Genomic DNA, 16,087 nt, shown 5'->3' on the forward strand with positions numbered 1-16,087 from the left:
AATTTCTGTGGAGAAAGGACAGCCAAGGAAATGATTTAATTAGTTCTTCCCTACATCCTCTCTGATGTCATCTCTCGCTAGTCTCTTTCAGAGACTATGTGTATTTATCAAAGGGGGTAGCTCTACGTGTGTGGAAAGTGGGAATTGAAGCAGAAAGCCAGAGAGTAGCATCTGACCATTTTTTTTTCCAAATTTAGAAGTTGGGCACAAATGTGTATTTTTGCCTTCGAAGAGTAACTCTGTCCATTACCTTGAAATGTGTATTTGCTGAGACAACATTTACTAAACACTAATGTTTCCTGGATTGGTGAATTCTGCAATTGGAACTGTTTGTTGTAAGCCGCATGAGACCTGTCATGAAGATAATGTGATGTACTTTTTGCTGTTTACACCCCCACTTTTTGTTGAATGGAAAAGCATTCAAACCAGTCTGCAATTTAAAATAGCACAGTCAGGTTACAGGTCCATCCCTTAAATATTCTGAAATGACAAGTTGAGGCAAACAATTAAGTTCTCAAGTAGAACAAATATCTGCTTAATTGCCGAGAAAATTAGTGGAGTTCTACTTTACAATTCATATACTAAGATGATATGTTAAAGCAGTTTAAGTTTCTTAATCATAGCAGAACATTTTATTATAAAACACCTTTTATAAAAGTCTATTTACAAAAATAGATGCATTAGAAAATGTTAGCTAGTATGACTTCTGCTACTAACAGAAATAACCTATACATCATCATGAAGTATGAAGTAGGCTTAATCTCAGAGATACGAACTTTTTATTATAAACCGGTAATAGTTTTTATAATGGACAGGTTTATTTATAAGCCTATTATGAGATTTGTAGAATGTTACAAGCAAATATACAAAAAACATATTTTTCTAGGTACCAGCCCATTATTTCAGATAGATAAAATGATTCATATGTTATCTGGCATTTGGTAAATTAAACTTGACACCTCATGCAGAAAACCCTTGCTGTACTTGCTAACATTTATTGCTTGTATGTTCTAGATGGACAAAAGAGGAAGAAATCATTGAGAAAGAAACTGGATTCCCTTGGAAAAGAAAAAAACAAAGACAAAGGTATTAAAAATGTATACATAAACTGACACATGGCATATAGTTTATTTTTAGTGAATTTATATATTTAGTTTTGATCATGATCTCTTTCTGTCACACACACCATTTACTTTAGCTCTCCTTGGTTTGGTCCCCTACCATCTGTTTTAATTAACTGACATAGCATCCATAAATCTGACAACATTGATTTGGTATTCTTAAAATTGTAATCCAACATTTCTAGAGATATGAGAAGACTAATATATAGAATATAATAATATATTGGTGATTTTTTTAAAAAAAACAAATATTAACCCAATATGGGAAATGCCAGTTTTACCAGTAAATATTTTTTGTCTAACTTCTTAAAATAAAGTTCCCAGCTGGTTCTTTATCCCAACATGTCATTGATAGTCTTGATTAAAAAACAACCAAAAAAAGTTATAAACTGTGAGTCTACTATAGGTAGTCCTTGACTTTTGATCACAATTGGGACTAGATTTCCGTTTGCATGTCATAATAGCTGTAAGACATGCACCTGCATGACATGATTTTAAGATTATTATTTTTTTGAGGTTAAACAAACACCACGATCATAAGTGTGAAGCCATTCTTCTGAATGGATTTTTTTCCTTACAATAATGATCACATGACCAGAGATGCTGCAATTAAAGCTCATAAAGATGAGCTGATTGCCAAGCACACAAAATATATTCACGTGACTATGGAAAACCTGTGGTTTTTCTTGCCTATTACTTTTTTCTATATTGAATTTCATTTTGTTAGATAGCATCCAATGTTTGTCGAGATCTGTCTGGATCTTATCATCTAGGATGTTGGCTATTCCTGCCATCTTAGTGTCATTTGTATATCTGATGAGTTCCCCTTCTTTTCCCTAAGTCGTTTGTGAAGATATTGAAGAGTACTGGGCTTAAGATGGAACCTTGTGGTACCTCACTGCTTATTTCTTTCTATATAGATGTAGTACTATTAAGGAAGACTTGTTGAGTATGGCTTGTCAGTCAGTTACAAATTTAACTGGTAGTGAAGCTGTCTACTTCACTTTTTTCTAATTTACTAAGAAGCAGATTATGTCCATAGCATTTCACTGGTCTATTAATTTAGTCACTTTGAATGAAATAAGATTGGTTTGACAGGATCTGTTTTTAACAAACCCATGCTGGTTTCTAGTTATAATTTTATTTCTTTCTTAAATGTTCACAAATCTGTTTTTTGATTACCTTTTCTAGTACTTTCTCAAGGTATATGATGTTAGGCTGATTGGTCTGCAGTTTCCTAGGTCTGATTTTTTGAAGATGGAAACCGTATCAGTTCTTCTATGGGCATAAGTGTATTCATGGAACATGTCACTATATACCTATTTCTAATTTAATTAAATGGAAAAATGAGCAGACCTCCTATCCATAGTGTAACAGCTTCACTGCAGATTTACAATTAAGAATGTTTTTTAACCCATTAACTATTTTAGTCAATATAATAGTGGCATAGAAATCAGAAAGGGGATAATAATTGAAGATTATAACCCAATATAAATTGGTGAATTTTTATTAGAATTATATAAGACTGTTAAACACCACAAATATGATTAATAATATTTTATTTGTAGTTAAAAGAGGGATATTCAGAATATGAAGGTTGACACAAAAATAAGATATTGAAGAGGTGAATGATCAAAGAATGAAATATTACAATTTAACAAAATGTGTGTATCAATATTAAGATTGTCAACTGTATTAAATATGAAGAATATTATCATATTTGTTCTAAAATGTAAGACACTCTGGTGCCACACTGTTCACACGATGATATGTTTGTAAAAAAATAAAAAAATATTTTAAAAAAAGAACTATTTTGTCACCATGATGTAAAAAAAGATGTTGAGACTCTAGAAAGAGTGCATAGAAGAGCTACAAAGATGATTAGGGAACTGGAGACTAAAACATATAAACAATGGTTTCTGGAACTAGATATGTCTAGTTTGATGAAAAGAAGAACTAGGGGTGACATGATAACAGTGTTCCAATAGGGGTTGCCACAAAGAAGAGGCAGTCAAGCTATTCTCCAAAGCACCTGTGGGTAGGACAAGAAACAATGGGTGCAAACTAATCAAGGAGAGAGATAAATCTAGAACTAAGGGGAAATTTCCTGACAGTTAGAACAATTAATCAGTGGAACAACTTGCCTCCAGAAGTTGTAAATGCTCCGACACTGGAAGTTTTTAAGAAGAGATTGGATAACCATTTGTCTGAAGTGGTGTAGGGTTTCCTGCCTAAGCAGGGGGTTGGACTAGAAGACCTCAAAGGACCCTTCCAACTCTGTTATTCTATTCTATTCTAAACATGATAGGAACTTTCTTAAAGTAGAACGGTGGTTTGTGAGATATATAAAAAGTCTTTCCTGAATATGAATGGTCTGGTATATACACTATAACATATATATTTTAATTAAGATTAAAGGTTATATCAGTGCACTCCAAAATTTCAGTAATATCTCAAATAGATTGAAAAAACGAGATAGAGAGAAAAAAAACAGTTTTGCATCATATTTAAAATTTAATAATATTTTTGGATGTGAAGACACAGATCGGAAAGGTAGGTCTGTTAAGTGTTTTTTCTAAAGTTGATAGACTGATGATAAATGATATGCAGTGTTTGATTTCTTTAAGGGCTCTCTGATTCTTTTAATCCTCCCCTCTACATTGCTTTCGTTTTCATAGCCTCTTTACGAGTATTTTATGAGTATTTTCTTAGTCCACCAGCTCATATTACAGCAATATTTCTTTCTTAGAATTTCCATGCAGATAAGATACTTGGAAGCATCTTATACTTCACCTTTTTTCTTGGAATATAAACTGTTTCTCCTTTGCCTGCCCATAGCTCTCTGCTCTTGGCTGACTCTGCTTCTTTTTTGTCAATCCTGTGTGATTCATTATGCTCCCGTTTCGTTTTTTTTCCCTGGATACATATCTTGTCTTGTTTAGATGAACTTATATACTGGAGGCTCAAATATCCATTTCATTTGTGATAAACTCCAAACTCCAGTACCATCAGCAGTCCCGCATTCCAGCCTCAGCTGTCTTGCCTCAAGCCATTTCCTCTACTTCCTATGAGTTCTATTTATTGTCTAGCAGCTGGCAAGCAGGATGAAAACATACAAAGATTTTCGTTTCTTCTAGAGTAATTTGAAAGTACTGAGCAGTAAAGATTGTTAAGAAGATTGTCATTTTTGCAAAACAGAGAGGATTTTAAAAATTGTGCTTCTCTGTATACATGCATTAAAGAATGAGTTCACATTTTCCAGCATCCTCTATATGAACTTCTTTCTATAGCCTCATCAACAAGTAGACAAGTCATTACTATTTTTAAATCCTGTTTCCCCCTCCATCTTTAATTTAATGTAATATCATGCTGTGTTGTGTACACATTAGGGGATTTTTCTCCTCAGAATAAAATGGGATGATATCATTCTATAAACTGAAGTTGTACATCAATCCCTGAAGGTCCTTTCAGCTACAATTTTTACTGAAAAAATATCTGAGTGAAACTTGTAAGATAGCAATAGCACTTAGACTTATATATTGCTTTATAGTGCTTTACAGCCCTCTCTAAGCAGTTTACAGAGTCAGCATATTGCCCCCAACATTTTGGGTCCTCATTTTACCAACCTCGGAAGGATGGAAGGCTGAGTCAACCTTGAACCTGGTGGGATTTCAACTGCCAAATTGTAGGCAGCTGGCTGCAGTAGAAGGAGCTTGCAATACTGCACTCTAACCACTGCACCACTCAGATATACTCAGAAGCTGCAGCTGGTGCAGAAGGAGGCAATGTGAGTAGTTGTATATTAATCTTATGCCCATGTAACGCTTCTGCTATGTGAGCTGCAATGGTTATCAATAGGTTTATGAGTGCAATTTCAGGAAGTTAGTTATGATTTACCATATCCTATCATCTGTCTCCTTTGGCTCCTGCTCACTCTAGAACAGGGGTGTCAAACTCGATTTCCTTGAGGGATGTATCAGAGTTGTATTTGATCTCAAAAGGCCAGGGTGGGCATGGCCAGCATGATGTGACGTTTTGGGCACCTGTGGTGGTCCAAGTGCTCCCGAGCTTCTTTTTCAGCTGCAACAGCCTCCTGCAACCCTCTGCCAGTGAAAACAGAGCTGGGGGGGGCTGTGTACTGCCCTTGCGAGCTCCATCTTCACTGGCAGCACTGCAGGCTAGTCCTTCGCTATTTCCAGGGCAGCCCTGTGGGCCAGATCTAAGCAGCCCACAGGCTGGATTCACCCCCCAGGCCTTGAGTTTGACACCTCTGCTCTAGAAAAACCTACAAAGTTTGTCTTTGTCAAAACATGTTTCTTCTGGAATAGTACCCTTGCAGAGACTGCCAATTTGCTTGCTTTTACATAAGCATTGAAAATCTAGTCCTCAACTTACAGTCATTTGTTTAGTGACTGTTCAAAGTAACAGTGGTCCTGAAAAAAGTTTCTTATGACTGGTTTTCACACATAACCATTGTAACATCTCCATGTTCTCATAATCAAAATTGAGACAACTGGGATGTATTTATGAAAGTTGCAGTTATTCGCTTAACAACTGTGGCAAGAAAGGCTGCAAAGTTGGAGAAAACACACTTTAACTGCCTTGTTTAGCAACAGAAATTTTGGATTACCTGTATTACTCCAGATCTTGGACCAAACATAAACATTTTATGCAATTAAATTATAAATGAGAATTTGTATTGTTCCCTTTGGGTAACTGTCATATTTCTCGATGCTGTGATTTTTATTCAATTTTTAATTTTGGAATTGGGATAGCTCTAGAAATATTTTTATAAATAATTGACAATAATATATAAATGCAACAACATTAAAGACAAAATCATGGGGTCATATTTTACAGAGAGCAAACTAGTTTACAGCAGCAGTGACAAGACCAGCCAAACTAGGATCATCACAGAATAAACTGTTTATATTACTATACCCTTCCATCAGCAGCAGTTCATTTTGAAAACTGCCTTGAAATTGAGTACACATGGACAATTATTTGAACTTGTGCTTTTTCTTAAAATTTTCCCTTGAGAACCTTTAAAATACACCACATGCCTAATCACCTCTTGTACAAAATGTACCCTTTTACTTTGATAAGCAGTTCTACAGGGCTTCTGGAGAAAACATGCTTTAGTGAAACTGTTGATGTATACCTTATGTGAGAGCTAAGCTTGAAGAAACTTGAAAGATTGATTGCCTTCCAAACAGATTATACCTTCCTTTCTCTTTGTGAAGTTGTGCATTACATATTACATATTTTGCCTTGGCAATTAAATAAATTTCTGAATTGTTCCTCTCAGTAAGAAAATGAATTTACTGCAGTGACTTGATATTTGGTCAACCTACTCCATCCCAAAGAACATTCATAGTCAATTGTCAACCCCCATCCTTCTTTTCATGTTCAACAATGAGTTGAAAAATGCTTACGGAATTGTAGGATTTAATAAGCATTTCAGAAGTTTCTTTTATATAGTGAATGCCTTTTCTTTGCCAGGCAACCTGTCCAAAATAAATACTCCACTTTGTATGGCACAGCACATGTAGGCGTCCCAGCACAAATGTGTTTTGAGTATTCTCATTCACAGTGTTTCTCCTAATTCTGTTTTGCTATGAGCATATTTTACAGCTATCTTGCAACGCCTCTTGTTCCAATCTTGTGAGTTAGTAAGATGTAAAAAATAGACCTAAAGAAGAAAGGAATTAGAGGATTTTTAGATCATGTTTCAGATGTCTTACTGAATTAGGAGTTTGGGCTGATAATTTTTAAGGTATCACAAAACTCATTTGTTGACTCATCTTGTAAGCTATTTTTATTTTATTTTTGCAATCTAAAAGATTTTTCTAATAAGTTCTTTTCAGGTGATAACTTCACAGGCAGACTTCAGTCAAAGGCCCAGTGTCAATAGATGAAATATAATTGACTGCATTAAAGCTCTTTTGCATGCATGCAAAGGCTCCCCTCTACAGATAATTGTACTGCATATATGGATGACCAGCTGTTCACTGACATGAGATGAAGAGAGAGAAAAAAGGCTGCTCACTACTTCCCTACTAAATTTTTAAACACAAATATATTGCTGGAATATAGCTTTGGAGAAAGAAAAATTGGACCTACTGCTGGTTTATGGTTGTTTAGAATCAACAGGTATTTGAGTACAAGCTTGGCCCTCTTGCTTATATACCATTTGTCTTGGGAACTTGGGAGATTTTATTTCACTTCTCATACTTTACCATTTAGTTTATGTTGTTGGCTTTCACTTGAACAAAACATGGTCCCTTATTCTTTTAGGTATATTTAAATCTTACTGCTTCAGGCACACTGAGATCATGTTAACCAAGTGGTTAAAATTAGAAATATGCTACAAAAATATTTATATAGATAACATTTTTTCAAGCTGTTGATGTTATATCGGAATTCTTTTCCAGAGGAATTATGGAACAAACTGTTTGGAAATTTGTATAGCTGCATGCCAACAGTTAGGCATCTGTTGGTCAATGTATATGTTTAAAAGATTCCTAATTTAACAAAAGCTAACACAATATGATATCAGGTTAAATTTAACAACTTTCTGCATATATGAATATGTATTATTTTCCTACAAATCTTTATATAGATTTAAAATAACAAAACAGTGAAAATAGCAAAGCGTGGGGATCATATAATGGTGTTCTGTAAGCCTTGTCAGAAGTAACCATTTCTATCACTTTTTGAAGCTAGCTAATATTCTTTTTTATTTTTTCTTTGCAGAATTCTTAGATCTCCTTACATACACCTCAAGTCTTTAATAGTAATATTTGAGATTGTTTCCAAAGTTTTTTATGCTTACACCATGGATGATTTGAAATTTTTTCAGATCATTAACTCTATGAAATATCCGACCTCGTGTCAAAGGTGATTTTGGGGTGGCCAATCAGCATTAACCAACACCAAACAACAACTATTCTTGAAAGCAGGCCCTATTCTTTGCAGGGAGACTAAGCCCCTCAATATCACAGCTGTCCCAGTCAATACCTGCTGCAACAGTGCTTGAAATATATGGGTTTTATGCCATGGTCCAAGAAACAAGTGCCCAAAAAGGTGTTTGTTTACATTTGGGGGGGATTTTAATGCAAAAGTTGGTAAACAAGTAGAGACAGGCATCATTGGTCATTTTGAACTAGGTGAGAGGAATGATGCAGGTGATTGTTTCATACAGTTTTGCCAAGAAAAGAAACTTAGGGTCATGAAGACATGGTTCAAACAGCACAAACGCACTTATACATTTGGTCCTCATCAAATGGAGTGCACCATAATCAGATCGACTATGTCCTACAATTGCAACAATTGATGGACCAGCTCAGTCCTTACTGTTAAGACATATCCAAGTGGTAAATGCAGTTCAGATCATGAATTGTTGGTGGCAAAGATTAAAGTCAAATTATGTACCATCAAAAAGGCAGTGCCTCCAAAATTCCTATATGTAATAGAAGTGAAAAATAGGTTTGAACTACTGGGACTGCTGAGAAGATGTCTTATAAAGTGTGGCAGGAAATTCAATCGACCGTGAATTGCAGAAGAACACATACCCCACAAAAAGCCAAAGAAAAAGTGGCTCTCAGATGAAACCATCAAAATAGCTGAGCAAAGAAAAACAGCCAAGCAGCAGGCAAGAGGAAAGAAATAAGAAGACTAAATGCAGCTTTCCAGAGAGTAGCAAGGAAGGATAATAAACTTTACTGGGATGACCAGTGTAAACAGCTTGAAGTAGTTCTGGCACTAACCATCAAAAGGGAATTACCAGATGTCTAAGCCAGTTTCCAAAGTAGACGTGGCACCCACAAACTGTGCTGGATCATGGAAACCATTGTCCCAAAGGTGCTTTTTTCAAGAAGCAAATGGACTTTTTGGGTTGTTGTTGTTTTTGAAGACTTTTGCTTCTCATCCAAGAAGCTTCTTCAGCTCTGGCTTCTATGAGAAGTGAAACGTCTTCAAAAAAAAAAAAAAATCCATAAAGTCCAGTTGCCTCTTGAAAGAAGCAGCTTTGGGACAACCATGACCCGAATCACTGAGAATCTCCATAGACATGGAAACCATTGCAAACCTGCACTGGATCATGGAAAAATTTCATGAATATCAAAGGATCATTTACATGTGCTTCATCAACTGAGAGAAAGCCTAGAGGTAACAGCACCTGGGGGTACCAGCATCTCTGGTTAAGTTAGTGCAATCACTGCACACAAATCAGGAAACTACTACGTGAACATCATGTGGAGACACTGATTGGTTTAAGATAGAGAAAGAGTGCGACAAAGTTACATTGTCTCCTCTTTCTTATATAACCTATGCCAAAATGATCATGAGGAAGCCAGATCTTGAAGAATCAAAAATTGGGGTAAAGATTGGTGGAAGAAACACCAACAATCTGATATGCTGACAATACAACTCTCAGAAATAAAAGAAGACCTGAAACATCTGATCAATAAAATTGAAAAAGAAAGTGATAATTTTGGTCTCTTCTTAAACCTCAAAAGACTAGATTCATGACTACCAAGGAAGGTAAACTTCAAAATAGTAATTAATGGTGAAGAGATAGAATGTGTGGAAAAATTTCCTAGGATTGCAGATCACTCAAAGTAGTGAATGCAGCACAGAAGTAAAACATCAGGTTGTATTGGGTCTCATAACGATGAACATGAGCTGAATATGGAAAAGCAAGGACATCAGCCTGGCAACAAATGTGGGTTAGTTCACTCTGTTGTAGCTATCTATGGTTTTGGAAGTTGGACCTTAAAAAAACAAGAAAGAAAATCTACTTGTTTGAGCTGCTGCATAGGGTCTAAGACAACTTGATGCAACCAGCTCAGTGCAACCAGCTCACCGCTGGCAGCTCACCACCACCAAATCACCTTTGGAATTCACCACTTCCGAGTCACCACAGGACAATCCAAATGGTAATTCACCATCTTATTTTCACACCCAACACTATTGCCGCTACAGCCAGCTCCAGGCCAAAGAAGCCAGGCAAGGTGGCAGTAGTATACAGTATGTAAAAAATGAGACACCCTCAGCTGCTGCCCATCAGGGGGAAGGGAAACCCCCCAGCCACTACTTCCATCACTTTGTGCTCTGCCTATCTACTTGCTCCCCTACTAGCCCAGCTCCACCTCTCGTTGCCCACAACAAGTTGTCTCTGTAGCAAATTGACCATGTGGAGTTGTCCTGTTTTGATTTGGTGGTGCAGTGAATTGGAAGAGGCAAGTTGGCATTGGTGAGCTGGTAGTGGTGAACTGGCTAAGCTGAGCTGGCTGTGTTGAGTTGTCCCATTCTGCGTATTCCTTGGACAGCAAAGATGACTAACAAGCAAGTACTGCAGTGCATAATACCAAACATGTCACTAGAAAGCAAAATCACAAAACTGTGTCTCACTTACTTTGGTCATGTTTTGCAGGGTAATTCACTAGTGAAAGCAATTATGTTTGGAAGAATTAACTGTAAAAGGAAGCCAGGCCATCAAAGAACACAGTAGCTGGACACTATCAAAGTTGACACCAACCAGGGCGTAGAAAAACTGGAAGAAATAGTGCAAGATCAGAAGATGTAGAAATCTGGCTCATAGATTTGCCAAGGGTCAGACTCTGCTGAACGGATAACATCATCATTATCATCATCATATTATTGTGCATTCTAAACAATATAAGAAAACTACAATTTAAACATATACTTAACTTGGTTTTAGATGATTTTTTTTGACAAAAGTATACTCTGGATAATTGAAGACCTGGAGTCCTAGAATCTAAATAAGTGGACGTATGAAAAACATTTTGAATTACAAAACACTAGGAGGTTTAAATGCCCTGTTTCAGACTTTGAAACAATTATACCAGGCTTGAGCCACTACATGCAACCTCACTAAAAATGTCCTGGTGCTCATCCAGTCATTTCAGTTTTCTAAGTTCAAAATTGGTCTTTTTTTCATTCAGCATAATTAATTTGGGCTCAGATCAGGGGTGGGATTCTACCAGTTCGCATCTATTCGCTAGAACCGGTTGTTAACATTCTAAACAGTTCAGAGAACCGGTTATTAGAAGAAATTACTAGCCTAATCCTGTAAGGAAGGCAGGAAGGAAACATTCTGGTGTTCCTTACAGAAACTGCCTCTCCGTTAACCTTTATTACATTCTTGGCAGGACTAGACTTCCTATCTTAGGAACTTCTCTGGAGTTTTTTCCCCCTCCTTTGCTGGTACTTTGCTTGTGTGGAGTGACCATTCAAAGTTACAATGGCACTGAAAAAAGTGACTTATGACCATTTTTCACACTTACGACTGTTGCAGCATCCCCACAGTCATGAGAGGCCAGGCGAGGAGATACATGCCTCAATGTGAGCTATATTGAGTTAGCCACGCCCACAGAACCGATTGTTAAAAAATTTGAATCCCACCCCTGGCTCAAATGGACTGTTTCAAGCTTGAAATGATTTCTGAAGATTGAAATAGTTTTGGAATATTGCAGAATTCAAAAGATTTTGCAAACCATTGAGAATAATCTTTTGATTAAATCAGTTTAGGAAGGCAAGACCAGTCTTATCATCAGATGTGACAGAAATAAAAGAGCAGGCCAACTACTACCACTGATTTTAGAATTGCTATTATGTTTTATGTACATTTCATAGACATTTATTAGTATCATTTAAGTCTGCATTCATAACCGAGTAAAAAAGTATACATTTGGAGTTTTGAAAGTAAACAAACCCATTTTTTATATATATAAACAAAGTGTACACTGAATTGCTATTTAGAGTCTGCTATATTGCTGAAATAAGTCTGTCATATTTTGGCAGCTTCAGTCAGACTCTGACTTAGATCTGCTCATTCATTCAGCTTTTATCCCACCTTTCTACTGAATCAGATATTTAAGGCAGCTAACAAAACTAAAGAAAATGTGAAAAAATAATATAAATTAAAAATAATGCTGAAATTAAACATTTTTACCCAGATAAGCAAAACATACTGTATTTTCTTATTTTCTGCAGCTGACAACAAATTAAGCCAGAGAAATTCCTTTCTTATGAAACATTTATTTCTGCACGGCTGTTCTTCATATACTAACTTCCCAGACAGATATATAATAGGATTGGCAATTCTCAGTCAGATTACAAGAAGTTTAAAGCTTTAAGGATTAATAAAAGCACTTTAATTAATCAGTTGACAAATGCACATTTTTCATACAGGCATCATCATCCCAGTATCTGACCCTGATTAAGAACCTAGTTTCTGTATATGAAATATTCTATATCAAAGTGGATGGAAGCATGTAGTAAGGTACCTCAAGGTTTTGTCTTAGGTCCTATGCTATTCAATAGCTTCATCAATGACCTAGATGAGGGGAGTGAAGGGGTACCCATCAAATTTGCAGATGAGACCAAAGTTGGGATGGGGGAATTACTAATACTTTGGAAGATAGACTCAAGATTCAGAAGGATCTTGGTAGACTTGACATGGGGCCCTATCCAATAAAATGCAGTTCAGTGGTGAGAAAAGTAAGGGAAAAAGTATTTTTTTTTCCCCAGACCTTCTTCAAAATTGCAAGACTACAACCAGCAAAGCTCTGTGACTTGGATACGTTTCTTCCCTCTAACAGAATAATAGAGTTGAAAGGTATGTTGAAGATCTTCAACTCCAACCCCATGCTCAGGCAGGCATCCCTATACAATTTCAGACAAATGCTGTCCAATCTCTTTTTAAAAACCTCCAGTGTTGTAGCATCCACAACTTATGGAAATCATTTCCCTGATCAGTTGTTTTGTCAGGAAATTTCCCCTTAGTTCTAGATTTATCTCTCTCCTTGATTAGTTTCCACCCATTGCCTCTTGCCCTGCCCTCAGGTGCTTTGGAGAATAGCTTGGTTCCCTCTTCTTTGTGGCAGCCCCTTAGATATTGGAACCCTGCTATCATGTCACCCCAGGCCTTCTTTTCATTGCACTAGACATACCCAATTTCTGCAACCATTCTTCATATGTTTTAGCCTCCAGTCACCTAATCATTATTGTTGCTCTTCTCTGCACTTTCTAGAGCAGGGGTATCAAACTCGAGGCCTGCAGGCCACATTCAGCCCGTGGGGTGCTTAAATCTGGCCCACCGGGCTGATCTGAAAATATCAAAGGACTGGCCCATGGTGCCTCTGCCGGCCCAAATGGGCCATGGGGGGTGCATGCAGCTCCCTTGTGGCCCATTTTCAACCTCCCTGACCTCCTGCAGAACTCTGCTGACCAGAAATGGGTCACATGGAGGCCTCGCACGGAGGCCATGCAGCCCATTTTTGGCCGGGAGAGTGCTGCTGGAAGGTGAGGAGGCTGAAAACAAAGACATGGGCCTCCAGGCCCCATTTGGCCAGCAAGGTGTTGCAAGAAGCGTCTGTCCCATCTCCCCACCCACCACCAGCCCACCGAGGAGAATTACAATGCTGATCTGGCCCTCAAAGAAATCCAGTTTGACACCCCTAATCTAAAGCCTAAACATCTTTTTTATATCATCGTGACCAAAATTGAATGCAGTATGGTCTTACCAAGGGGTTGTAACACTTGGTCATGATTTTATTCCTCTATTAATGCAGCCTGGATTGATTTGGATTTTTTGGCAGCTTGAACACATATTTAAGTGATTGTCCCCTAGTACTCCAAAATCCTTCCCACAGTTAATACCATTGAGCAGGTACTGTTTTTTCCCCTCTTGTATAAAGACAGAAAGATAAATGCAAACAATGAGTTAAGCAATTCTACTTTCTCCATGCTTGCTGTTACTTTCTTACCGTTTTTTTCCCATTATGGACCAATAATTTCATGTTAACATGTTGAAAAAAGCCTTTTTTTGTCCTTGTTATTTTTGACAATTGTTGCCAGCCTCAGTTCATTTTGACCCTTAGCTTTCCTGATTTCACTTTTGCAGGTACAGGCTATTTGCTGATATTCTGCCTTAATTATGTGCCCTTCTTTCCATTTTTTATACTTGTCCTTTTTATCTTTCAGTTTATCAGAAAGTTCCTTGTGCGCCCATTCTGGTTTATTTTGAGCTCTTTTATTTTTCTTTTTCATTGGAATTGTGCAAGACTGGGCTTTTATAATCTCACTTTTCAAAGTTTCCCAAGCTGCTTGTGTTATTTCCCATTGAGGATTCTCATCTATGGAATCCTCCTCAAGCTCTCTCTAAGTTAATTGATAACAGCTCTTTTGAAGTCCAAGACTAGTTTGACTTTGTTCTATTCCTTGTGCTTGCATTATGTTGAATTTCAATGTTGCATGGTCACTCTTCCAAGGGTCTTCAACCCCTTCTATAATTTTATCTCTGTTAGTGAGAATTAAGTCCCATATGGCTGACCCTCTTGTTTCCTTCTCTACCTTTCCTGTAATCAATAGGCTGCAACTCCTGTTATTGCTTAATTGTTTTCATGCTATTTCCCACAACAACTTTATTCTCTGATAAAGATTAAATTCTACTGGAACATAATGAATTAGTATAATTAAATAGGATTTTTTAAAGTAAATTAAAGAGAGAAATAATGTGTTCCAGTGTAGATTTCCTTTTTACTTTGAAAAGATATGCAAATAATACCCTTGATTGTTCTAGCTATAACAACTCTGTAATTCGACAATTGCTATGAATCCTCTATTGGCTGCTTTTATTATACCTAATGACATGCTAGAATTCCATACCTCATTCCATTGCTGATTATTTCCAAGAAAAGGTGCACTGCTGTGAATAAATATTTGATTCTTCATGTATTATGACCCCCAAACCAGATATGTTCTTCTCCCATGTTTACTTTCTTCTTGTTCTATGTTACTATAACATATTTTTTATTGTTTATGTTTAACTTGTTCCAATAATAATTCCACTAGTGATGTTAGCATGCAACTGCGTATATAGACAAGAGAAGATAACCTCTTACTAATATAAAATGGACATTCCTCATTTCTTGGAAATTACAGTATTTCAAGCAGTATTTCAATAAAGTATTTGTTATTCCATATTTTGCTGCTCTTTAAACTTTTAGGTTACTTTCTTTTATAATAACATTGAAACTACATTACTGCGGTATTAGTCAAAATAAATCCTAAACCATAGTCTAAAAATATTCATTCACAAGTTATTAAAATTTGATTGACCATTGAAAGAGATAATTGATACTTAGTTTTCTTGCTATGAATTCTAGATAGGAATTCTTTTTTGATTATGGCAGATTTTTACCTGGCTTCCATATCTTTATTTAGTTGTCTTTTTAAAAACAAATTTAAAATATTTGGAAGTTCAGGAATTGCCAAAAGTAAACATAACAGTATACCTCTATTGTGTATTTTTATGTGCTTTTTTATCTTTTTATGTGCTTTTTTATCTTTTCCTACTCCAAATCCTTATTTTCCATTAAGAATTGCTGAGAACCACAGAAACTGCAATCAAGTATATTTTAAAACATCAGTTGAGAAAGCTGACTTTTAACTAAGCAACCAATGTTAAAAGATGCTCACCATGTCTATTGGCTGAGGATTTATTAAATCCATTTTCAAAATGTTGACTGCTAGAGTTATTAGCCTTTGATACATAAGGTTTTGTTTCTTTTTCAGAATTCATACCCCAGGCTTTTGGAATGCCTTTATCACAAGTAATAGCAAATGATCGGGCGTACAAATTGAAGCAAGATATTCATAGAGAAGAGCAGAGAGATGTTTCAGAACTTGTAACGTCACTTTTACCTTTTGGGAGTAAAAGACAGAACAAAGAACTCTCAAGCAGTAATTCATCTCTTAGTTCCACCTCGGAAACACCAAATGAATCTACTTCACCCAATACACCAGAACCAGCCCCCAGGGCACGGAGAAGAGTAAGTGCCTATACATTGCTTAGTGGCTACTGCAAGTATTGTGGGACCTTCCTTTGCTTACTGAAGTTGGAGTCTCTGATTTGTTAGTTTATACTAAAATTAAAG

The 16,087-nt window shown here is 36.5% G+C and overlaps 1 protein-coding gene across 5 annotated transcripts in view; it reads left to right on the plus strand.

Moving 5' to 3' along the window:
* The window catches only part of ARHGAP6 (Rho GTPase activating protein 6), a 269,917-nt gene that overhangs the window by 223,404 nt on the left and 30,426 nt on the right, over positions 1-16,087 (plus strand). For all 5 annotated transcript variants that reach the window (XM_026714240.2, XM_087938347.1, XM_087938350.1 and 2 more), the window contains exons 3-4: positions 1,015-1,086; positions 15,726-15,982. In XM_026714240.2, coding sequence (XP_026570025.2) covers positions 1,015-1,086; positions 15,726-15,982 — 329 coding nt within the window. The remainder of the gene's footprint in view (positions 1-1,014; positions 1,087-15,725; positions 15,983-16,087) is intronic.

This window comes from Pseudonaja textilis, chromosome 8, assembly GCF_049901715.1.
Source record: "Pseudonaja textilis isolate UNSWEBS1 chromosome 8, rPseTex1.2, whole genome shotgun sequence".
Classification (NCBI taxonomy): Eukaryota; Metazoa; Chordata; class Lepidosauria; order Squamata; family Elapidae; genus Pseudonaja; species Pseudonaja textilis.